We start from the raw sequence: 24,523 nt of genomic DNA on the forward strand, positions 1-24,523 counted from the left end.
TATGTAACACAAAAATATACTTCAAAAATACACACACTGTTTCAATAAATCGGATACCCATTTGGGGATGGCACACACACACACTTTCTACACCCTGAGGTGACTTAAATACCTTCACTGGTACATTTAGAGCAATATTGAGTTTGGCGTCAAAAGGAAAAGGTTTGGGAATAAAACGATGGGTAACAAATATATTATTTAGCAGGCAAGTACTTTTGAACCCCCAATACAAAGTAAATTAACCCTTTCTCAGCTTAACAAGTAAAGAATGTGACTTTTGTTGCGGGATAGTTAAAGCACAAAGTCAGAGGTTAGAAGAGTCTTTCAGGGAGCCAGGACAGCCAATGTCAATTGAGCAATGTGTAGGGCAGCTGAAGCACTTCTTGAATGCAAGTAGAAAGTTTTTCACAATGTTTTAGTAATCTGTAGAAAATGAAATCACTTTAGGGCCACAAGCTGAGAGGCTTGTGAGGGCTAAAGCTGCAAGCAACTCTGCCAAAGGTAACCAAGACCAGTATTAACTGAGAGCTAGCAAGGCAACACAAGAGGTAAGTACCAGTTACTTTACAGTACCTTAGGTCTGAAGAAATGTGTTCCAGCTGGTTTCTGTTCCAGTTGTAGTATGGCAGATCCTGTTGTTCCAAGGCCTCCGTCGTGGGGACAAGAGGGAGGATGTGTGGGGGCTCCTGCACTACAGTTTGAAGGTCGGCGGTGGCATTGGCAAACTTCAGATCAGTGGCACTTCACGGTTTCAGCTTCTCGCGAATAGCACCACGGCGGTTCTCATACACTTGGTAGACTTTCATTGCTTCTGGGGTCCAACACTCTGTTGAAGTAGCTCAGGCTTGGTCAGTCCTGCTTCATGGGAGTGTGGCGAATCTTCCTGGAGCTCGGGTTCGAATTGACGACACTTGATTCTGGTGTTACTCTCCCTGGCAATCTGTTCCTGCAGCAGCAATGGAAGTACAGCCAACTCTGAGAGGATTTCCAAATGAGTTTGTCTTGGGGTCGATTGGTCCCACCAAACCACGGGGAGAAGTCGTTTGCAAGGCTTCTGTAGTCAAGGCGAATTCGGAACTTCAGCACTGCAGTAGGGCTTCACCGGGCAAACCAATGGTCCAGGAGTTGCAACAGGTGTCTCTTCCAACTTGTTCTTCGGATTCCTTCGTCCAGTGGTCAACTCTGCCTTCCAACTCTGCCTTCCAAGCAAAAGACTTCGCCTTTTATGCAGGTTTCTCCTATTCATTTGCAGTCTAGCTGTCACTCCCAAAGCAGGGTGGCTGTCCTCCAAGGGCAGCCAGCCAATCAACTTTGGCTGCATACCCATGGAGACTAAGCACCAACCTCCCTCGCTTCCTGACCTGCCACACACTCGAGTCCAGTGAATCCCGCCAAAGACCAAACAAACTAAGGGACCAAACCTGGTTTGGCGCAAAGTACATCTCAAGAAGGACCTTTCCAACAAGAAATGGCGGGCCATTTTGACAAAATGGGCACCCATGGGTGCTTTCCTGCAGCTGTAATTGCAGCCTGCGGAAGACACACTGAATGGTAGAAAAAAGCAAACTGCCACCAGCCATTAATTATAGAAAGGGCAATGTAAAAATGTTACATGAGAAACTAGACCAAGGGGATACTGAGTAACCCCTCCAGCACCCTATTGTAAGATGGTGTGTGCTGGGTCTAGAAAGTTAAATGTATGTCAATTTCACTTTACTGCTCTTGGAAACAGTAGTTTAACCAAGAGAAGGTATTTAAACCTTTGGGAAATCTGGAAGACTTCCCTGTGCCACTGCACTGAAGGTGCTGTGTGACACAATGTAAAAAGATGATGCTTATGGAGTTTGTCAGACTCCAAAACCAAATGAAACGGAGTTCAAATTAAACAAAAATGCATGAGTGGGAAAAAGGTCTCACTCTCTAGGGTTAAGATTAAAAAGTCCTAAAGTCCAGCAAAAGAGCTGGGAGTCTCTAAGGTAGAAGGGAATTGTAACATTTCTGAGAATTCTCTGTAACGGGTGTCTTCTCTGAAGTCCCTTGACCCTCAACTAGCTTTAAAGTGAAATACTTACTTGTTTGAACAGTTTTCCTCTGGAACTTTGACTTTGCCTGCAACTGCACCTTGTCTCACCCTGCCTATAGCTGGCACCTAGATCACTAGGGTCCCTCTAGTGCCTCAGAGTGAGCTCATGCTATAGAATAAGGGAATGACTGGATAAGAAAAAGGTTCTGCCTTGAAAAGGACAACAAGTGTGCAAAAGCTACCTGTAAAAGAAGTTGGTTGGTAGCTGTAACTCTGAGCGAACAGTTGCAAAAGTTACTATTTAGCTTACAACTGTTCTGCAATTCTGAAAAGCATATGTAACACCTTTCTTTTCTTAAACTGTTTTGCCATTCTAACAGAAAGTAGATGCAAGGTTACGTTACTCCTGTGATTTGGTTTTGCCTCTTCCCAAAAGAAATGCTGTTGGTTCCACTTCATTATGCCTGTTAAATGAATGTATGAGCGTTCCCAACTTGGTCTTGCTTCCCCTGACTTGCTGTTAGCCTGTCCAGAATAAGTCTGCATTAGGTTTTACCTACCTAGAATAACTGAGTAATTCCTAAAGTGAAACTGAGGGCTTTGCTTGCCCTGGTCTGTTTTAGACGGACACAGTTTTTTTTTACCTGCTTTTAAGATGCTTATAGTTCCTTTAAAAAGTGTATAGGTGTTACGTAACTTGATGTAGCGGTTTGCCATCCTAAAATAAGTTACAAGAGTTATTGCTTATCTCAATCTGTGTTTTACTAATCTCAAAAGCACCTGTAATAGAATATCACAGTGGTTCAAGTAGACACTTGTACTCAAGGTTTCTTGGTAAAAAAACATTAATTTATTACACAATCATTTAGAAAACATTTCACGAGAAAACAACTTAATATTGTATACCAATACACAATACAAAACTCTAAGATTTTGAGACAGTTTGAGCTCCCCATAAATACGAACCAAAAGGTACAAGTAGAATAGATCACATATACTTGTTAGGCACTGCAAATAGTTTCAGTTCACCAGAAGAGTTCAAGTCAGTAGGCCAGGCCAAAGTAATGGGCTAGTGTTCTGGATAGGAAAGAGCAGTTCAGGTATCAAACGGTAAAGTCTTTGCAAAAGTTGTCAGAAGTAGTTTAGGTGAAAAAGAATCATGTCGGGTCACAAGTTGATTAGGCCTGCAAGTTGGGAAACTTTCACCGCGAGAGTGGTGTTCTCTCAATCAGGTTGAGACAGTACCTTAATATGAAGAACAAAATACAGCTGAAGACGTTGGTTCCTGGCAGGTCCTGCAAATCTCACTGTTCCTGAGCCTCAGTTGTGGGGACAAGAGGGAGGACGTCAGGGGACTGCTGCACTGCACAGGATCATCTAAAAAGTAAACAAGATGGAGTCAATTCAGTTTCGTTAGCTGTAGCTTCAAGCACACAAGCTGGTGTCCCTTTCCCTGGTTAATCCTAACCAGCCTTGAGAATGGTATCCAGGTGGTTTACGAGTTGATTGATCCTACCAACTCAAAGGAAGAAGTCATCCTTGATGGGACTTCTCTGTCGAGATGAACTTGGCAAATCAGACCTGCAGCAGGGCTTCACCGGGCAAACCAACGGTCCAGGAGTTGCATCAGCTGACCTCTTCCAGCTCTTCGGTTCTTTCGTTCAAGTGGTCAACTCGACTTTCCAGTCCAAGATACTCTCATTTTAAACAGTTCCCTCCCTTTCATTCCAGCCTAGCTGTCACTCACCCAGCAGGGTGGCTGTCCTTGCTGGACAATCAGCCAGCCAATCGTGCCAGAGTGCATTTTGGTCTCCTAGGAGATTAAGCACAGGGTGTTTCGGGCACCTCCCTCACTTCCTGACCACTCCAGACACTCGGATGCCAGAGGCGGTCTTCAGTCCTGAAGCCCGCCAAAGGCATACAAACAAGGGACCAAATCTTGTTTGACGTGCAGAGACAAACTCTAGAAGGACCTTTCCAATGAAACGGCGAAAAAAGACTGGGGCTTGATTAAACAAAGGGGCTCAAGGCACCATCTTGGAAAACATGGCTCCTGCGATTTTTAGCTACTGGAGTTCGCGGTCGGAAAAAATCAGGCTAGTTTGTTATAAAAGCACTGCCACCAGCCTTTTCAATAGGAAAGGGTAGCATTTGACTGCTACATGAGTATTGAGACATGGGATACTATGTAACCCCTCCAGCACTCCATTCTAAGATGGTTGTTGATGGGTCTAGGCATTTGGAAAGACGAAGTCAATTTCCCTTTACATTCTCTGGGAAACAGTAGTTTATCCCAGAGATGGTATTTAAACCTTTGGGTAGTCTAAAAGACATCCCTGTGTCGCTGCACTGAGGGTGCTGTGTAACACACATGCAAAGATGCCGCCTATGGAGTTATCTAAAACTCCATAATCAAAGAACACAAGTGTAAAACACACATCAGAATATATGTGAGAGTGGGCGAAAAAGGCTCACTCTTTCCAGGTGAAAAAATAAAGTCCTCAATATCCAGCCAATTTGCTGGGGGTCTCTAAGGTGAAGGGAATTAGCACATTTGTGAGAATTCTCCCTAATGATGGAAAAAAAGGAATCGTGTCGAAGTGCTTCATGGAGTCCAAACCAATAGAATAGTGGTGTAAACCATCTATCTTGGCTTCAGACTGGTAGCTCATCCTAATAAGAGGTTGGTGGAGGACAGGATAAAAGCCAAGATAGACCATCTTGCCGCCAGGGTGAAAAACAAAGAATTTCAGAATATTTTTTGATCCCTTTTAAGTTCTACAAAGGCAAAGTAATCCCTATATTGTTGTGTGGTTTAGATACTGAATCACAGGCATGGAATCTTGACTAGAAACGTCTGCATCGAAGGGTTTGGGTTTGCCCTGGTCATTGCGCCGCTCTGCTAAGAATTGGGCTTATGCTCACTTAGGGCAAGCATAGAGTGGAGACTGCTGCTGTTATACAGACATGCTAAAATCCCTCTGGCAAACTCCTTGTATGAAGAAATGCACTTAAAAGATGCAAGGCAATCAAACCCTTATATGAACAGCTTGACTAAAAATATAACCACCATACTCTTGTGTCCCGTCCCCTTTCCTCCATACTTTTGAGACATTCCGTCCAGTGGGATGGAACTGAAGCACTTTTGTAAAAAAAAAGCATCAAATTGAAAAATGTGTCCTTTTCTTTTTACGCGGGGTACCGCACGTGGCTGTAACCCCACCCTCCTTAGCTCTGTCCCACGCATCGCCCTTCAGTCATTTTCTTCGTGCAGTTGGGGCTGGACACTTGCATCACCGGAAAGACATTTTTCTTCTCGCCTGCTCGGGTTCTGCAGTCTCGTAGTCCTTAGTCTATGCCGGATCGTTTGGGATTCGTATTTTGTTCCTCCTGCGAACATCGTTTTGCTAGGGCGGATCCCTATTCTCTCAGTTTGGAGTGTCTGGGACCGGATCACTGTTGGGACTCCATGTGCCTACTGCAACTCACTTTCGGTCCGGCCACTTCAGCTTTTTCTTCGTCGGTGGGAGGAAGTCTTCCAGCGCGTTCCTCCACCGCATTTTCAACTCTTCATCGACAGAAAGAAGAGATGTCTGGTAAGTAATTTACTTTTTAGGGCACCTCGGCAGGGGGACTCCTTCCCAGGGTCCTCCAGATCCGGTAGAGGCTTCAAGGGCTCTGCTACCAGGGTTTTCTCCGAGGGTTCCCTGCAAGGGGCCTGCCGACACTGGATTACGATCCAAGGTTCACCAATCAGGTGCTAATAGTCAGCCCAGTCCTTCTGAGACATTGGGTACCAGAGTTCGCTCCAAGGTCCTCTTGTCTGATGCTTCCCATACAGACACCGGGGTGTTCCCTGAGGCTTTCTGTACCGAACCACGGTTCGAGGCTCCTCTCGGGGAGTTGTTCAGACCGAACTCCGTGCCGAGGGTTCCTCTCTTTGAGGCCAAGGTGTGTACCGACATACTTCAACATTCCCGCGCTTGCAGTGATATTGGTTCTGTTGAGGGGCAAAGGGAGAGGTCTCTGACCGTATCTCCTGTCACCGGCTTTGCCGAGGTTCCTCTCTTGGAGGCCAATTCAAGGGGCCACATCAGGATGTCCAATAAACATCTGAGACCCCATAGTACCGGCCCTGCCGAGGATCCTTGTGTCCAGGCTAAAGTTTCTATCAAGTCCCCTGAGCAGTCTGTGGAGATGCCTGCTTCATCCGCACATGTGGCGCTGTTCTCCTTAGATGTTAACAAAATGGCATGCCTTCCCGCGTTGTCTACGGCAGCCATTTGGATTCTTCCCTTATACCCATGCTATCAGAGGCGGGTGCTGGGAACCTTCTGTTTGCCAATCTTTTCCACGGGACAGTGTGAATCCATTGCGCCCCTCTTATGACTGGCGCGCTCGGATGCCACTACCGCATACTGTCTCGCTTCCTCCTGCTTCTGCCCCATTGGTCTATTTAGACCCAGTTGGTGGTGGGCCCTCTTGGCAGCCTTCCTCATTACGTATTTGGGGGTATGCCCCTCATTAGCGGCCTCTGCCCTCTCCAGTGCCTAAAACCTCAACAGAGGATGCCTTTTTTGGGGAAGTGTCAGTCTTATGAACTCTGAACCCATAAGGGAGTACTTTAAAGGTCTGACAGTTCCAGCTACAGCACCTATCGCCCAGGCAGTGGTACTGCCTCTACCTCCCGGCCTGCCTCCACCTCTCCCACCTCTGCCTCCAGTTGACAAGGCTCCAGCAGAGCGAGACGTCAATTTGACGCTGGTCGCATCGCAACCGTCTGATCCTGATGCACTGGATGACCCTCGGGCAGCTCAGGATAGTGAGGACCAGCCCTGCTCTGTTAGAGCATTCGATGACGGGGTCCTGGACATGATTTCTCTCCTTGTCATACCAGTTCCTGAGGCACCCGCTCCGCAGGAAGGGGTGCTCAACTTGTCTCTGCAGGAGCGCACCGGCCGGTTCCTTCAGAGGGATGTTCTGGCCGAGGCCTGCAAGGTCTGGGATAAACCCCACACTGGGCTGTATCAATAAGCGGATCAACGCATGTTACAGGCTTCACAACTCTGAGGAAGTGGCCTTGGCGTCATGTCCGTTTTCTTCCTCAACAGTGGTAGCGGCTGCCAGTCTGCAATCCAAGCCTGCCTCTGCAGCTGCGGCTCAAGTTCTAGCCAAGAAAGATAACTTGCTTGATTCCTTGGGCAAGAAGGTTTTTGCCAATTCGGCGCTGTAATTGCGTCAAGCTAATGCAGAGCTCATTTTGGCAGCAGCGAATATGGAACTGTGGAGGGATTTGGCTGATTTCCAGGAGTTATTCCTGTGGACAGGCTGGAAGACTTTGAGGGCCATTTGTCAGACGCCAGGGTATTGGCGCAGGTTATGCTGGAGGCTGCTGCGCACCATGTTGATACCTCAGCTCAAGGTCTTATGTTTGGTGTATACGCCTCTCGTCAAGCTTGGCTTCATGCAACAAAGTTTTCGAAGGAGGTCCAAGATAAAGTTCTGGACCTGCCTTTCGATGGCAAAGAGTTGTTTCATTCCTCAACGGATGACAAGCTCACAAAGACTAAGGCGAGCACTCAAACTGCCAAGTCTCTGTTGGTGCTAGTGAAGGCCCCAGTCAAAGCTCAGATCTGGATCCCAGTCTCGGTCCTCCTCAGGCTTCAGGGGATTCCAAGACCACAGGTCTCGCAGAGCTGATCCTCTGACATGTAGCTCCCGTCGGAGACAGCAACGGGGTCGATTTTTCTCTTGGTCTTCAGCCTCCTCTTCAGGGGCAGGTAGTCTCTCTGCCAAAGTCTGCAAAATGATATTTTCTGGCTCTCGCACGAGACTCCGATGGGAGGACTGGTTTCGTCTCATCTGGAGGCGTGGCAGACCATCACCAAAGACCGGTTGGGTTTTTCCATCGCTCGGGCGGGTTTCCGCTTGCCCTTCCCCCCTCATACCCTACCCTTCAATCCTCCCTTTCAGCAGTCTAGAACGCCCTCTCTGAGCCGAGGTCCAGAAGCTTCTAGATCTCAAGGCAGTGGAACCCATTCCTCTAGTGGAACGAGGGGAGGGCTTCTACTCTAGTCTGTTTACGGTGCCCAAACCCAACCAGGCTGGCCTGCGCACCATCCTCAACCTTTCCCAGTTCAACCTTCCTCTTCCCCCCAAGAGAAATTAAAGATCACACCCTGCCAAATAAAGTCCTCATCGGAAGGGCGACTGGCTCAGCATTGTGGACCTTCACGACGCATATATGCATTGCCTGATTTGGAGCCCGCATCGGAAATATCTGCGGTTCTCCCTGGGAGAGGAGCATTTCCAATTCTGAGTGCTCCCTTTTTGTCTCAACTCAGCGCTGCTTGTCTTCACGAAGATGTCGGTCATCGCAGCTGTTCTTCGGCTACAGGGTATTCATGTGTAACCTTACTTGGACGACTGGCTTTAGCTCAGTCCTTTGCCAATGAAAGCCTCGAGCAACCTTCAGTCTCTCCTCCAGCTCCTGTTCTGCCTTGGGCTGGTGGAAATTCTCCATGACGATCTCTCAGGACTTGTATTCCTAGGTTTCCTTTGGAACATGATCGACTGCAGAGTGTACCTGACTGGACAGGATGGCGGATCTGTTGGACACGTGTCAGGTTTTCATTCACTCAGAGCATGTCGGCCTGGTGGTGCCAGAGACTTCTAGGTCTCATGGCCTCGTGTGTGCTTGCTCTTCCCAAGATGAGACGCACGCAGATGGCTCTTCGGAGCTCCTGGCTTCAGGCAGTGGACCTGGACGCCAAGATTCCGGTTCCGTCCTACATGACAGATCTCCTATGGTGGTCATCTTCCAGCAATCTGTCGGTGGGTGCTCCTTTTCAGGAGCTCTGCCCTCCAACGACCATAATGATGGACACCTCCCATTTTGGGGTGGGGTGCAACGTTAGATCTTCAGGTTTTCGACTTATGGTCACCACAGGACAGACAATTTCACATAAATTATCTGGAGCTTCTGGTGATTTTCCTGGCGCTCAAAGCTTTCAAGCTGGTTGTCAACAAAGTTGTCCGCATCCGCACAGACGATGCAGTATCCATGTTTTACATCAATAAGTAGAGGCGGGGGGGTACCAGGTCACCTCCCCTTGTAGATCTAGCCATTCAGATTTGGGAATGGGCCATTCAGCATGGTGTTTGGCTGCTGGCTGTACACATTCCCGGTCAACTGAATGTGACTGCAGACTCTCAGCCGACGAGCGGTGGTCAGCTATGAGTGGGAGCTGAACACAGATCTTCTGACATTTTTCGCCATTGGGGCATTCCAGAAGTGGACCTTTTTGCGACGTTGTCAAACAAGAAACTTCCCCTTTATGCTCGGGAACACTACGAATTGCACTCTCCTGTTCATAGCCCCTTGGTGGCCGGCCAGATTCTGGTTTTCGAAGCTTCAGCATCTGTCGGTGTGCTCCCCGAACACGCGTCCGCTGATTCCCGACCTGCTTCATCAGAGCGATCAGCAGATGTGGCATCCCTCCCCACAATTATTCAACTTGGCAGCATGGTGCCAGAGTTCAAATCCTTAGAAAGTTTAAACTTGTCCGCGGATATGCGTATTATCCAGGCGACTAGGAAACCTTCGACAAGGTCTCAGTATAGGAGCAAATGGCTCTAGTTCTGTCACTGGTGTTTAGCTAACCAGAGATGCTACCATTGACACAGTCCTGTCTTTCGTTTCTGATCTGGCAACTTCAGGCATACATATCTTGTAGGGCTTATTTGTCGACTATCGCAGTTTACCTGTCCATGTACACTTGCTCTTTTTCATTTACAAACCCTCATTAAAAGGCACTTTGCAGGTCTATTGCATCTGTATCCACCTGTGCGCAACCTGCATCCTAGGGATGGGAGTTGAATGTGGTCCTCACTGCCTTGTGTCCTAAGCCTTTTAAGCCCATGGCTACGGTGGACTTTAAGTTCCTTTCGTGGAAAATCGCTATTCTGATTGCGGTGACTTCGGCAAGGCGTGTAAGTGAGCTTCAGGCCTTGTCTGTAGAACATCCATTCTTCACCACTCAGAAGGATAAGGTTGTATTCCGGACTAATCTTTCTTTCCTTCCAAAGGTGGTATCCAACTTTCATTTGAACCAGTCTATTTCTTTACTATTCTTTCCAGACCCGGCCTCAGACGCTGGGAGGGTATTGTACAATTTGGATGGCAGACAAGCGCTTAAGTTTTATTTGGTCAGAAAATCTAAACTTAGGACCTTTTCCCAGCTTTTTGTGACCTTCCAAGATCCGAAATGAAAGCCAGCCTCGAAAGCAACTATCTCCCGATGGATTGCTTCCTGTATATCAGCGGGGTATACCGTTCAGGGCCTTCAGCCTCCATAAGGAATACATGCCCATCTTGTGCGGGGCAATGCGGCTGCCGTTGCCTTCCAGAAATATGTTCGCTGGGAGACCATTGCTAGAGCAGCTACGTGGGCTTTCCCATCTGCTTTTGTAAGCATTACTGCTTCGATCTGATCTCCAGAGCAGATGCTCAATTCGATCAGGCTGTTCTTAAGAACCTCTTTCAGTAAGGGAGTTCCATCCACCTGTTTTTCCTGTGAGGAGTGCTTGGTAATCTCCCAAAAGTATGGAGGAAAGGGGACGTAACGTAGGGGTATAACAAAGTTACCCATCGTAGTGACAGACTATCTTACTCCTAGTCCATAGTTCCCTTTCCTCCATACGCCCGCCATCCCCTCTAATAACTATCCTCTATTATTGCTTAAAGGTCTCGGACCTGGCGATAGAAAAGGAATGAAGGGCGATGTGCGGGGTGGAGCTTAGGAGGGCAGGGCTACGGCCACATGCAGTACCCTGCGTAAAGAGGACGACACATTTTTCTATTTGAGGCTTTTTTACAAAAGTGCCCCGGTTCCTGTCCCACTGGAAGGAATGTCTCAAAAGTATGGAGGAAAAGGGACTATGGACTAGGCGTAAGATGGTCACTACAGTGAGTAACTTTGTTATTCTTGCGACTCTACTTAGAAGGGCGGATGATTTACTCAGAAACCCGATCAAGACCAAGAGGATGCTAAATGAGAGGGATTGGATCATAATGATTGCTGCAATGCGCTTGTTAAAACTCTATGGCCACCTCTCGATCCTAGACCAACCTATGGGGGTCCTGCCAAACTACCTGAAAAGGTTTCCAGACGGAGGACGAAGTGTATTACTAAGGTATTGGCTGAACCTCTTGCCCACCAGTGAAATATATGTAGAAGCAGGGTAGGACAGTTAAAGGAGCTGTGTCCAATGTGTGAAACTGAAACCTGTCACTCTTTATACCAGATTCTGATTGAACTCATGGCATCGTTGTTTGGCAAATTTTGTCTGTGAGCAGTGGTGGCTGCAGACAATGGACTTCTGTGATCACCTGTCCTCGGGGCACGAAACATTCTTATCGATTGAACTCCTAAAGGTGTTGAAACTACTTGATCTGTACAATGAATATCCCAGAGGACTGACTGGAATGAGTTGTGTTTTTTTTATTTTTTATTTTGTTCTGTTGTATGTATGACATATCTATTTTTGTGAAATTCGAATTTGATGTATTTTGTATTATGTGAAAAGTCGAACGACTACGACACAATAATAAAATAAAAGGGTAAATAATGGGTTTCTTGGTATGTAGTCTGAAATGTAAACATTTGGTTTTGTTCATGTCTAGCTGGGGAAGGCTGTGTGGCTTGGGTGGAGGAGGGGTGGTGGATGACTGCCTTTTTTTTGTTTTGCTGATATCATTTTTTTGGGATGAACACATGTGCAGGTAATGTTTTGAAGTTCTAATTTGATAACCCATCTCCTTGTTTGGGTCTTGTGCCACTAAATCCCATTATTAGAAGGCCTCTGAAGTTCCAGATGTGCAAGAATGGTGGACGAGAATTAACTTTTTTAATTCAAATTCATTGTTGCATTAAGTTGCTGCAAAACGTGACTTAATTGATCCAGCCCAGATCTGTTTTGTATTCATTTTGTTTCATACAATCAAAACAAAATCTAATTTCGTTTTGGTGTATTTGAGCTCACATAACAAATGTCTTGATGTTTCAGTGTGTCCTGTACAGATTAATTTGGGTGGAGTGTCCTTGTGCTAATGTAGTGTCCCAGTTATTCTGAAATCGTACTCCTCCGGTAAGGATTTGTGACAAGATGGTGTGCCTGTAAATTGTGAAGAAGGCAACACAGGTCTGAAGCAAAGACTTCCTATACCTGTTCTGGTTTATGTAGATTTAGTTTAGCCTTCTCCTTCCTCCCCCCAGCTGAATGCATCAAAGTGACTGCTTTGCTGTTTCATCGACTCATTGACTTTCTATCTTGTTTTACTTCCCGCTTACGGCTGCTCTGCCTTCAGTCTTTCATAGGATTTTTGCTAATGGTGAGCCAACTTCTCCGCTCCAGCGAATGTAAATGTTACTATTTATATGTACACTGTGTGCAGTGTTCCCTTGCTATAAGGCTCTTTTAGTGGTACCGTGTTTTGCTGTTTGAACATCTTGCTTCCTTGCTTAACCCACCTGATAACAGCAGAAGCCTTATAGAGATGGTGCACTGCCATTGTTTCACTCATTGTACACTTATTTCCCACTTCCATTTCTTTGTGAATAATGCTGGTATGTGTATGCCCTTGCACGATTGACATTTGCATGTAGTTATATGTATGAAATAGTTTGCCATGTTCGACTGCTTCACCCTTGTTCATTGCACTATTTGTTGTTGCAGCAGCTCAGCTGGGGTAGAGTGAGGATAATAGATTGCTAGCTACAGCTATTCAACTTGCTTGTAGCTGCTTCACGCTTGGATCAATTAGGCAGATCACCAGTTTGGAAAACCTGTAGTCTAGGTTTGCATGTGTTGCCAATTTAATAAGACCATGATATTGCATATCCAGTGGTTTCATTTTTATAGCATATCTTGTACTTGATGAAGATAGTTGTCCGAACTGTGAACACTTTGGATGGAAGCAATATTGGACATCAAACCTGGTCCAAAAGCCTGCATTCTTGGGGGTATCATTCAAAGGCTGCACAAACTAGTGTAGCATACTGCATGCAATTGTTTTATTTTTAAGTCTCATGGGATTGCATATCCTAAGGTTAAAGGCTTTCAGGTTATTCATCGCAGAATTACTTTTATGTGGGCAGCTTTCAGGAGCCACAAAGCACCTATGGTTGGTCATGTGCACCTGGAAACTTGCTGGGATGTGTTAGGGCAGTTTTTCTGAAGTCTAATCAATGGACTTTATAAAACAAAAAAATTGCCAGTACAGAAACCCCAATACAGAAACCCCAACTTTTAGTACAGGCCTGTTCCACTAGATATTATGGTAGTAATAACTGCGCAGCCATGCTCATCTTGGAGGGAGAGTGTGCTGTAAAAAGGTACAAAACTTGTAGCACACATAGGGTCCAAATGAACACTTATTCACTGATCAGCAATAGCTTTCTACACTATTTTAGGCTTGCACCAGTCAGACCAAGGTCAGCCACACCTACAGAACACTTTTTAAGAATGGCACACAGCTGTTCTAGGCAGCTAAAACCTAATGTTGTAATATACTATTACTGTTGCCTTTCAGGTCAGTGGGACACAGACTAAGGTAGGCAATAACTTTCTAAATTATTTTAGGATGGCCCAAGGCAGACCAAGTTAAGTAAAACCTAAAAACGTTGTAAAGGAGCTATCCACAACTTAAAGGGTAGGTATAACTCTAAAACTGTTTTGGAATCTGTTATAAAACAGACCAGGCAAAGCAAAACCCAGTTGGTGAACTTGCACACTAATGTTATGAAGTTAAGTGAAGCCATCAACATTACTTTTGGGAAGTGGCACAACCAATTCACAGGTGAGTAAAATAACCTTACATACTTTTTCAGAATGGCACACATTCAAGGTAAGAAAGAACATTTATAACTGCTCACTGAGTTGGTTACCAACCCACTCATTTACAAGTACACTTTTAAACACTTGTTCTCTTTTCTAGGCAACCGGACCAATCCTTGGATAGTATTTCCATTATTCTTGGAGCATGAGTGCTCTCATTGGCAGACACGGGTTTGGGCAGTCACTTGGCCTCTAGCATCCAACAGACATTTCAGGAAGGCACAGAAGTAGCGAATTTCAGGTTCCTCTGGAATATTGTTTAAACGGGTAAGTATCTCGCTTTGGAGAGGTTGAAATGGTCCAGGGACTTCTGAGAAGACACCCCTAGGACGATTACAGCAGTGGGCCTGGGTGAACTGGATGAGAGGTCCTCCAATTAAAAGAAACACCCCCAAAGCTACACAGGAATTACAAAGGCTTAAGGTAGGTACATACCCCAGGCAACACAGTACCTCAGCACAGAAGAGTTGCAGCAAGGGAGACTTGAGGATCTGCAGCCAATAACCCAGTTGATGTATGCCTCTGTCATGAACAAGGAAGACAGGACTTTGGAAGGGACTTTCCAGCAAGGATCAAGAGCGAAGGCTCCAGGCAAGAGTTAGTTTGCGGCTGGATGCGACTCTGCTTTTGGTGTCCTGTCAAGGAGCCAGAAGAAGACTGAACATCGCAGGTTGGATTTGCGTCGCTAATCTGGTCCAGCACTCTGATGGGACTACCAGGACTGGAATCTTGTCATTGGAGGTCCAGCAGGATGTCCCCAATATATCAGCTTGATTTGGAAGACCATGCAAAGCACAATGGCTTGCGTTCCCAGGGTATTGGGATGTTGCAGCCCTGCAAGGTTGCAGCAGGATGTGGGATGGCTTGAAATGCAGGTCTTCCTGGGTCTAGTGGATCTCGCCAGACTCTCGGTTGGGGGTTGTCGTTTTTGGAGTCTCCAGGTTGCTTGGAAGGAAGGATAACAGCAGGTTTCTGTTGCATAGCAGGCTCTCCGGTCACAGGAAATAGCCTTAGCCGCCTTTTCTTAATCTTCCTTTTCGGATTCAGGACCAGTGGTCGACTACTTGTTCAGATGCCAGGATCAGATTCTATGCAGGAACCCAGCCAATCAGACATGCAATATTCAAACTGGGGGAAGAGGCGGGGTTGGCAATCCTTTCAGGATAGTCAGCTTCTCAGTTTGAACTGAACTCTCGCAGGCTGGAAGACAAAGGGCTGCAGAGCTGTGGACTCCTCCCTCACTTCCTGAATTCAGACACTCTGGAGCCTGGACGGGCTTGACCGAGATCTCCTGCCGAAGATAAAAATCACACAATTTCCTGCTTTGGAGGGCAGGGAAAGACCCAAGAAGGGACAAAAAGCACAAAAAATGACCAAAAAAAAGACTGGGGCCTTTTTGGTAAAATGTGCACCCATGGAAGCCTTTACTGCAGCTGTAAAAACATCCAGTGGCAAAGGTCCACCAAATTAGTAAACCAGTTCACTGCCACTAGCCGTTTAAGGTAAGGGTGTCCCTGTAATAGAATTGTTTGTGCTTGTGAGAAAGGGGATTCATTGTTTCTCCCCAGCACTCCACATAAGGTGGGCTTTGCTGGTTTCACCTAACAAAATGTAGAAGGGATAGAAATATCCTTTTTACCCTTAAACTGTAATTCTCACAAGGTTAGACAGAGAAAGTAAAACGGGAGCCCAAAGGGCAACCCTGTATCAATAAAAAGGTATTTACCAAAAGTTGTCAAAGGATAGAATTAAAGGGACTCTATGGAGAGTCTTAAAAATGACACCCATAAAGAGTAAATGGATTTGAGTGTGGTGAAAAAGGTTCCCACTAACAGGTGTAGAGGAAAATAATCTACCAGTCCAGCAAAAGGTTCTCGGGGTGCTCACAAGTGAGGTAGTTTTCGCTCTAAAAGTTAAAATCTTACCTTACAGGTCGACAGCCTGCAAGTAAAAATCACAAGTCGGTAGAACACGTCCACTGCCACCAGCCATAAAAGTATGCTAGTGACTAACAGAAATGTTAAAGGAGCAGTGCGAAAGGATACAGCGGATACCCTCAACATAAGGTCGGTTGTGCTGATCTCACAATATAAAATGTAGAGGGGATACAAATATCTCTACCCTTGAAAGTGTTCTGCAAGGTAAGTAAAGGACTATAACAAATGTTACAGAACCACCCACATAAGGATATAAAGTATCCCTCTACCCTTGGGAACAGTAGTTCACAAGGAACCTAACAGAAAATTTAAATGGAAGCCCAAGGGGCTCCCCAACAACAATAAGTGCTGCGTTCTGCAATAGGAAGATGCAGATGCGCAAAAGGTTATTGGAAAGTATAATTCCCATAGTAAAGTATCGAGAGTCACAACTGATATCCATGGAAAGAGTGCAAGAAAGGAGGCGACTATCCCCAGAGAAATAAAGAAAATCCCTGCTAAAATCTCAGTGGTTCAACATTCTAATAAAGATGGAAAAAAGTGACTGCTAAAGAAAGATGAACTGGTTACTTCCTATGGCAAAGATTTATTCGCCCTGAACTTTACAGTATCAAATCAGTAAAAATGCAGCGAAAGAGCCTGCAAAAGCAACTGAAAATCGTGTGAGGGAAGTGGGTGGTCTGGCTGGCCGGTGTTGTAAATGAGCTCAGGTCTCATTTAGATTAGTAAAGCTAGGAGCAATGACATCTTGAGGATTGGATGTTGGAACACTAGAGGATCTCGCCCTTTTTTCAATGAAAAATTGTCTGGCTTAGGCTTGTTTGAAATCCTAGTCTTCCTGGTGACCTGGTTAACGAAGCAACCAGATTGTGATGGCTACCTGGCCTTTCTCAATCCATTCTTGAAAGGAATAATGGGTTGCTCTTCGGTGGGCCTATTGGCATTGATTAAAATTGAATCAGGATGGAAGGTTACATATGTTAAATGTCCCAATCCTTCTGTTCAAGGGCTTTTCTTAAAACAAAAGGTGGATGCCCTGGAGTGACTCCTTCTGATAATTAATATCTATTGCCGTTTTAATATGGCCATGGAAACAAAGAAGGTAGCCTCAGTGATGGAAATTATAGATGAAGCAATGTGTGAATGGGATGAGATTAAGGTAGTCATTTGTGGCGACCTGAATATTAAGTTGCTGGATAAAGCGGGTATGCCCTTCAGAGGGGCAGTGGAAGGAACAAGAGTGGTAATGGATGTGTAGTATGTCAATGAGAGGGATGCATCTTCTAAATGCCCAAACACAGGGGTATATATCGGGCAGCACCACATGGAGATGTGGGAAGTTGGAGGCGTGCATAGACTACTGCTTTGTGTCTAAAAATCTGGGTGATGGTGGAGTGATTCTCAATCAAGCCCCAAAGATTGAGTGATCATGATTTGCTGGCCATCCATATTGCGGGGTGGGAGGTGGGGCGGTCTACCACTAACCAAGATGGGAGAAGTTGAATTGGGATGGGACGGTAATCGATTGCGATTAAAATATCACAAAGTTACCAAAGTTATTAGTCTATACACGGCCCAAATCCAGGATGATCCGAAAACAATTGAATACCTAGGAATCCTAAAGGCATTCAATATGAAAGTGAAAGCCAAGGGAGGGAAGCTGCGGTCCGAAAAGCATGTGTATGACCCCGAATTTGTGAATAGGAGAAGGTTGATGAGAAAGGAGATGAGAGCTGTTGGGAGAGATGTTTATCCTGCCAAATCAGAACGAACAAGGAAGATCAGGCAGAAATCTAGAAATTGGTGTAGGAGCTCCAGGGTTATGAGCATGCAAAATGATGCCGAGCAAGTTCTGAAATCAGTATGTGTGAAAATCTCTAAAGACATCTGAGAGCTAATTAACAATGGGTGCGTGTATAGAGAAGCGAGTGCTTAGAGTATGGTGTCTGAATGCGACTGGGTACAGCATTATTCCTCCCTATTTGCAGATCCGGAATGCAAGGATGAGATGGTGATCAAGTACTCGCCCTTGAGGTTGAATTTTGAGTTCGATGAACATGACGCTAACATGATGGGCAATTTTAGTTTGAGCGGACAGCTGGGTCTGATCTGTCAAATCAGGAACTAAAAAAGAATAACAGTGGGGCAAATTGCTAGTTATTATGTTTTCTCAAGTCATGGCGAACAAAGAGATCAGCTTCTTAGAGGGAGGCCAACATAGTTCCCATTTTTAAAAAAAAAGGCAGTCTAGCTGAGCCTAGGAATTATCGACCCATTGCTCTGCTCGACTCGATTGTAAAGCTTTTCTTGACCATCTTGTTGAGAGACCTAAAAGCCTGGGCCTTGAAAAGTGGCATCCTGTATCAATGACAAACTGGGTTCGTGAAGTGGGTGGGTACAACCCTAAATCTCTTTATTATAAATCTACTTAAAGAGAGGGCGTTGGACTCTAGTGAAACAATCTACCTCGCCTTCATGGACCTAGAACAGGCCTTCGACGGAGTCATAATGGGGAAGCTATGGGCAAAGTTGAGGAAATGGGGGTGTCTGTTAGACCTGGTTGAAGCCTCGGAAGCCCTGTACACCGACATTTCTGTTTGGATCAGAATGTCTAACAAGGGGTTACTCTCTGACAGAATTAACATCTTCCGTGGATTAAAACAGGGGTGTGCATTGGCGCGACTTCTATTTTTGTCTATAGCAGATTTGGCAGAGTCAAAAGGGGCGGTAAGAGCCTTTCCTCCAATGATAAATGGTATGGAGGTATCGTGGATAAGATCAGACGCAGATCTTTTTGCAAAGAATGAGTGCATTCGAGACCTTTTTGACCCTGAACGGCATGAAAACCAATGTCGGGAAATCTAAAATAGTGGTTATGAAATCAGCCGGTAAAAGTAAGCGGTTTGTCTGGAGAGTGGAGGATACCCCTCTAGAAATTGGAGACCTCATTGTATACCTGGGTGTGACCATAACCAGGAGTAGAAGTGAAATGGACCGCTACCTAAACATTCCTTAGATCCTGGTTGGCAATACTGATAAATCAGGGTAGGAGCTTCAACAGGAAATTTGGGACATTCACTCTGCTCCCATAATTTAATTTTTATAAACAAAGGGGCCCAAATTCTAACTTATGGAGCAGAAGCCATCCTCCATCTCTCCTTCTCAGTGTGGGATAAGTTGGACGGTTTGTTTTGGCGTAAGGTATTGAAACTCCCAATTGGACTCCCAACATGTGCAATAAGGCAAGAGCCAAAATCACAATCGCTGGAGTCCATGGTAGTATGGAAAACAATGGCTGTTAATCGAAAATGCACTGAGGAGTCCTTACCTCGACCATTTGAAATCTTGAATAGTTGCCTGGGGGCATTTGATAAACATCTAGGCTGTTGGAAATTGAACGTGGAAAAAATCTCGAATGGGAGAGGTATTCAGGTTGATGAATTAATAAGTAATCCATCAAAGGTTAAGGAGCTTCCGGCTTGGGACTGGATTGATACTAAAGAGCGCTGTGTGAATGATAAATTGGGGCACATGAAAATTTAAGATGGGGGGGAAAGGCCTCAATGTGCTGCCAGTTTACTTGCAAAAGGTCCCCTCGCCAAAAATTCGAGATGCGTTACTCAGATGTTGTTTAAACATTTTGGACACAAGGGAGGTGCATTGGAGGCGGAAGATGCCAAAGCCCTCAGTGTAGGTTTTGTAATGTGGCCAATTCGGTGGAATCTCCCATGCATTTGAAAATCGTCTTTGAATCATTAAATCAAGTGAGAAACTTTTTTCTGGAAGGATATAAGAATGTGGAGGTGACCTTATGTCCACTTGATTGGTGGAAATGGATGTTGATGGTTGAGCAAACAGGCTTGGTAATCCCAGCAATCAAAATGTTGCAATTTGTACTAGTAGGGAATGATGAGGGCGAGGAAAGATTCTTTTGTTAAACGGATTACTGAGATTAAGGATTCTGGAACTGAAAGAACGAACTGTTTATGAACTTCTAAATGTGTGATGGGAATAGGGGATCGTTTAATTGTTTTTTGTTATGATTTGATTGTGAAGTGGAGGATCTGGTAAATGTTAAAGGTTTAACGGTGTCTTGTTACAATGGTTGTTCTTGATTACAAACCCAATAAAACTGATTACAAAACCAATAAAACATTTTAATAAAAAAAAGGTGAGAAAGGTTGAGTGGGGGAATGAGATTCCCACTCTCGTAAACATAGAAAAATATTTCGCAAGTCCAGCAAAAAGTGCTGGGGGGGGTCTCGCAGGTGATGGAGATGTAGCATGCAATTGAAAATCTAACCTAACTGGAGGGAATCTATGAAGCAACATTTTGGGCAGCCTTTAGTGTCTGAATGTCCTGGGGGTGCTTTGGGCAGAATATTATTTTAAGGGTACTGTTATCCCCTTACACCTTTTTCTTACTCTTACCTTCCCCTTTCCTCCATACTGCATGGGCGTCCCTCGCAAGGGACGAGAGAAGTAACCCCTTTCACCAGAAAACATTCTTCCCCTTTAAATTTAAAGGCGCGTGGAGGCGCAGCCATGGGAGCATGCACTCCCCTGACTCAGCCCACCAGCACCACAGCCGAGTCTACTTTTCTGCGTCAACAGGAATGGGCAGACTTCACCAGCGCTCCTGGGTTTGGCTTCGGGCATGTAATACCACCTTCTTCCCCGGATACATTCCGTCTTTTATCATTCAGGTACTCGGTCCTCTGGCGCCACGCTCTTCCCCGGCGCATGTCAACATCAGTGGGCTTCAGCAGGTGTCCAGCCTGCGAGGGGCTCTTCCCTACGTCTGATCACCACTTTCTTTGCCTCTGCCACCCGCCAAGGCTGGGAGGTTTGTTCCGCGTGCAACGCGCTTACACTGCATGCTCTGAAGAACAGGCGGCTAGCTTGGTGGAGGGAGCTCTTCGAGAAGTTGCTTCCAGAGGACTTGAAGGACTTTGTCAGACATTAGGCCCAAGGAGGGCCGCTTTTTCCAATCTCACCCTGCAATGGCAACTTTTTCCCAAGGAAACGCCAGAGCGGGAGGAACCTTTCAGGTTCTCTCAACAGCACTGGAACCGAGGCTAGTTCAGCTAACCGTCTGCCTGGCTGAGGGCTCACTAGATCCTTCTGAAGACAGTGCGGAGGGAATGCAAGTTTCTTTTACCGGGTGTACACCAGAGGGGCTACGGCCTAGTACCAGCCAGATGTCCGAGGGGCGCCTGCACACAACACTACCGGCAATACTGCTGAGGGCAACACGCCTTACAGGCCCCATCCTGAGGTGCAGGGTAGGTCTCCTGCTCCACCACCAAGAGTCCTGGAGGAGGCCGGGCCCAGTGAGCCAAGCACCACAACTCTGGCACGCAGCTCGACAAGATGGCCGTCGCACCAGACCAGATGGCCGCTCGTCCGATACTGCCCTTTGGAGCAGAGCATGTGGGAGAACGAGTTACAAGGTGGGACTGGTTTCAACCAGGTACGTGGCCTACAGCTTATCCATCTGCATCGCATGGTAGGTCTACTCAGCAGTCAGCTAGACCGAGTACACACCCGCCCCAGCAGCTGCCCGCTACTCGGTCAACATCACCTGCCACCCTCTGCCTGCATCTATAGGCATTCCTCCTATGGCTCCAGCGCCACAGGCCCTGGCGCAGACCCTGCTGCATTTGCCAGCTCCTTCGATTCCGGCTCCCATGCCCCCCCACAGTTCAGGCAGTTCCACGCCAGCCTTCGCTGCAGCCTCCGGCTCTCATCTCCACACCGCAGCCCTCTGCACCCAGCACTCCTCCACCTACTCCAGACCAGCCAGATGGTCTGGTGGACACGGATGAGGAAGAACGCCGTCGTCAGCCAAGGCCTTCCATGAAAGGCTGGCAGGCCTTCCAGAGTACTTGGGCCTTCCTCAACCCGACGTCGAGCAACCGGAAGCGGGGGGTCCTTGCTGAGTTCCTCACTCTACGTCCCGTGGCTAGAATGGGTATCCCGATGCAGAAGGACGTTGTCGCCTTGGCCAAAAAGGGGGGGGGGGGGCTCAAGCCCCACACGGCCCAGCCTATCATTCAGCGCCTCAATGCCAAGTATAAGCAAATGGAGAGGGATCTACTCTTGCTGTCTGTATACCCTCGGGCATACTGCGGTGATCGCTGCAGCGTCACTCTACTATAAGCCTCAGTCATCCTTGGCTGCCTGGTCCTCTGCACTTCTAGGCAAGGAGGAGAAGATCTTGGAGGGGTACAAGTAGCTTTATTCCAACGCTTCGCTTCATCTTCGTTGATCCAACGTGGATGCCATGCTGGCAGCCGTTTACCAGAGGCTTTGGTGGGAAATAGCCGGTTTCTTTCCAGAACATCTGGTGCAGAGCCAGGCATGTTTCAAGGGGGGGACTTGTGGAGGCAAAATTCTTGGTGCAGGACGTCATGGAGTCCACTGTGGCCCACATCGAGACCTCTGGTCGGGCCATTTGCATCACAACGAACATGACTGCCTGGTTTCGGGCTACTAAACGTCCAGGAACGCATATTCGACCTTCTATTCGAGGGTGGTGACCTCTTTCACTCCACCACCGATGAGGCGCTAGATTAAAAAAAGTTCACAAACTGCAAAGTCTTTATCCTTACAAAAGCCACGCCCAAAGCGTACACCCAGTCACCAACGCTCCGACGATGGGAAGGTGTTCGAAGGGTTCTGGGGCTTCCAAGAACAGACAGCCTGACCGTTCTCAGTCGGCACCAGTGCAAACAACAAAAGGGGGAGGGTGGGGGCCAAGGGCTTTTTTTCAGTCCCCCTCCTCCGCAACAGCCTCGGAGGGAAAGAAGGCACGACACGCCCCTTCAGTTCCGCATATCTCCCATGGGGGGGCAGGCTTGCCCTTCACGCACAGTTTTGGCATCAGAAGTTTGCGGACCCTCTCCGTAATATCCATGGGGGGAACCGCCTACCGATTCCGCCCTCTCCTCCTTCCTCCTTCCTCCCCTCTTCTCCCACAGATTGGGACAGCAACTCTGTTGGCAGAAATTCGGTTGCTCGTTGAGAGCCAGGCAGTGGAAGAAGTCCCAGCCTCCAAGCAAGGCTTGGGCTTCTACTCCAGGATTTTCGCCATACAAAATAACCAGGCTGGCCTGAGAGTTGTGTGGTACTTCTCTACCCTCAACCTCTCCCTTCCCCTCCAAAAATTCAATATGGTTATGCCGGCATTCATTTCGGAGACATTGTGCAGGGGAGACTGGATGTGCTCCCTGGATCTGAAGGACGCTTATCTCCACGTCTCGATTTGGCAGCCTCATCGCTGCTTCCTGCGGTGCAGGATCATAGGCTGCCATTTCCAAAACAAGGTTCATCCCTTCGGCCTCAACTTCGCCCCCAGGGTCTTTACCAGACTGATGAATGCAGTGGCAGCCCTACTCAGGGCACAGGGCCACCATGTGTACCCGTACCTGGCCGACTGGTTCAATGGGCGAGATCTCCGGAGGCGTTTCATCATACTTCCTCCGCCCTCATGACCACACTCCACGAGCTTGGATTTTCAATCCACCTCGAGTCTCGACTGCAGCCTACACAGACCACTTTTCGGGCATCGTTTAGGACATGAGCCCGAGAGAGCTTTCCCCTCGGAGGACAAGATCATGGCCATCATGAGTGCCACTACGCACTTCCTCACCCGAGAAGTGACCTTGGCTTGGTAGTACCAGCATTTATTAGGTATCATGGCAGCGTTCCTACTGGCCGTACCCCGCCCGGGACTGAAGATGAGATTGCAGCTGCACTTCACAGCCTCATGGAATCTGGAGCGGGGTTCCCAAGCGGAGCTTGTCAGCATTCTTCCTTCTCTGTTAGGGATAATTCTCAGAAATGTGCTAATTCCCTCCACCTTAGAAACACCCAGCAACTTTGCTGGATTTTGAGGACTTTTTTACCTTGGAGAGAGTGAGCCCCTTTTTCCCCACTCTCTCATGTATTTTAATCTGATTTTGAACACGGTTTATTTTGGTTGAGTAGTCTGTCAAACTCCATAGGCATCATCTTTTACATTGTCACACAGCACCTTCAGTGCATAGGCACAGGAAAGTCTTTCAGATATCCCAAAGGTTTAAATACCTTTTCTGGGATAAACTGTTTCTCAGAGCAGCACAGTGAAATTGACTTTACTTACATTTGTAACTTTCTAGACACAGCACACACTATCTTACAATAGGGTGCTGAAGGGGTTACCTAGTAGCCCCTTTGTCTAGCTTTTCATGTAACATTTTTATGTTAACCTTTCTTCACTGAATGGCTGGTGGCAGTGGTTTAACTACCGTGGTGTGAATTTACCGCAGGCTGCATTCACAGCTGCAATAAAGCACCCAAGAATGCCATTTTTGTCAAAAAGCACCCAAGAATGCCATTTTTGTCAAAATGGCCCCGGTCGTCTCTTTCCCCCATTTCTTAATGGAAAGGTCCTTGAGATTTACTCTGCGCGCCAAACCAGGTTTGGTCCCATTGTTCGCTTTGCCTTTAGCGGAATTCACGAGTGAAACCCGCCTCTGGCTCCATAGTGTCTGGGGTGGGCAGGAAGTGAGGGAGGTGCCCGAAACTCCATGTGCTTAGTCTCCTAGGAGACCCAAATGCACTCTGTGATTGGCCGGCTAACTGTTCAGCAAGGACCGCCACTGTACTGGGTGACGGACAG

At 46.9% G+C, this 24,523-nt stretch overlaps 1 protein-coding gene across 6 annotated transcripts in view; it reads left to right on the plus strand.

Annotated features, from left to right (window-relative positions):
• The window catches only part of NRBP1 (nuclear receptor binding protein 1), a 1,221,009-nt gene that overhangs the window by 228,975 nt on the left and 967,511 nt on the right, over window positions 1-24,523 (plus strand). For 4 of the 6 annotated variants that reach the window (XM_069605466.1, XM_069605470.1, XM_069605464.1 and 1 more), the window contains exon 7: window positions 12,393-12,416. The exons of the other annotated variants lie outside the window; for them this stretch is intronic. In XM_069605466.1, coding sequence (XP_069461567.1) covers window positions 12,393-12,416 — 24 coding nt within the window. The remainder of the gene's footprint in view (window positions 1-12,392; window positions 12,417-24,523) is intronic. 6 annotated transcript variants of the gene reach the window in all.

The sequence above is a fragment of the Ambystoma mexicanum genome, chromosome 4p (genome assembly GCF_040938575.1).
Source record: "Ambystoma mexicanum isolate Mex_15411 chromosome 4p, UKY_AmexF1_1, whole genome shotgun sequence".
Taxonomy (NCBI): domain Eukaryota; kingdom Metazoa; phylum Chordata; class Amphibia; order Caudata; family Ambystomatidae; genus Ambystoma; species Ambystoma mexicanum.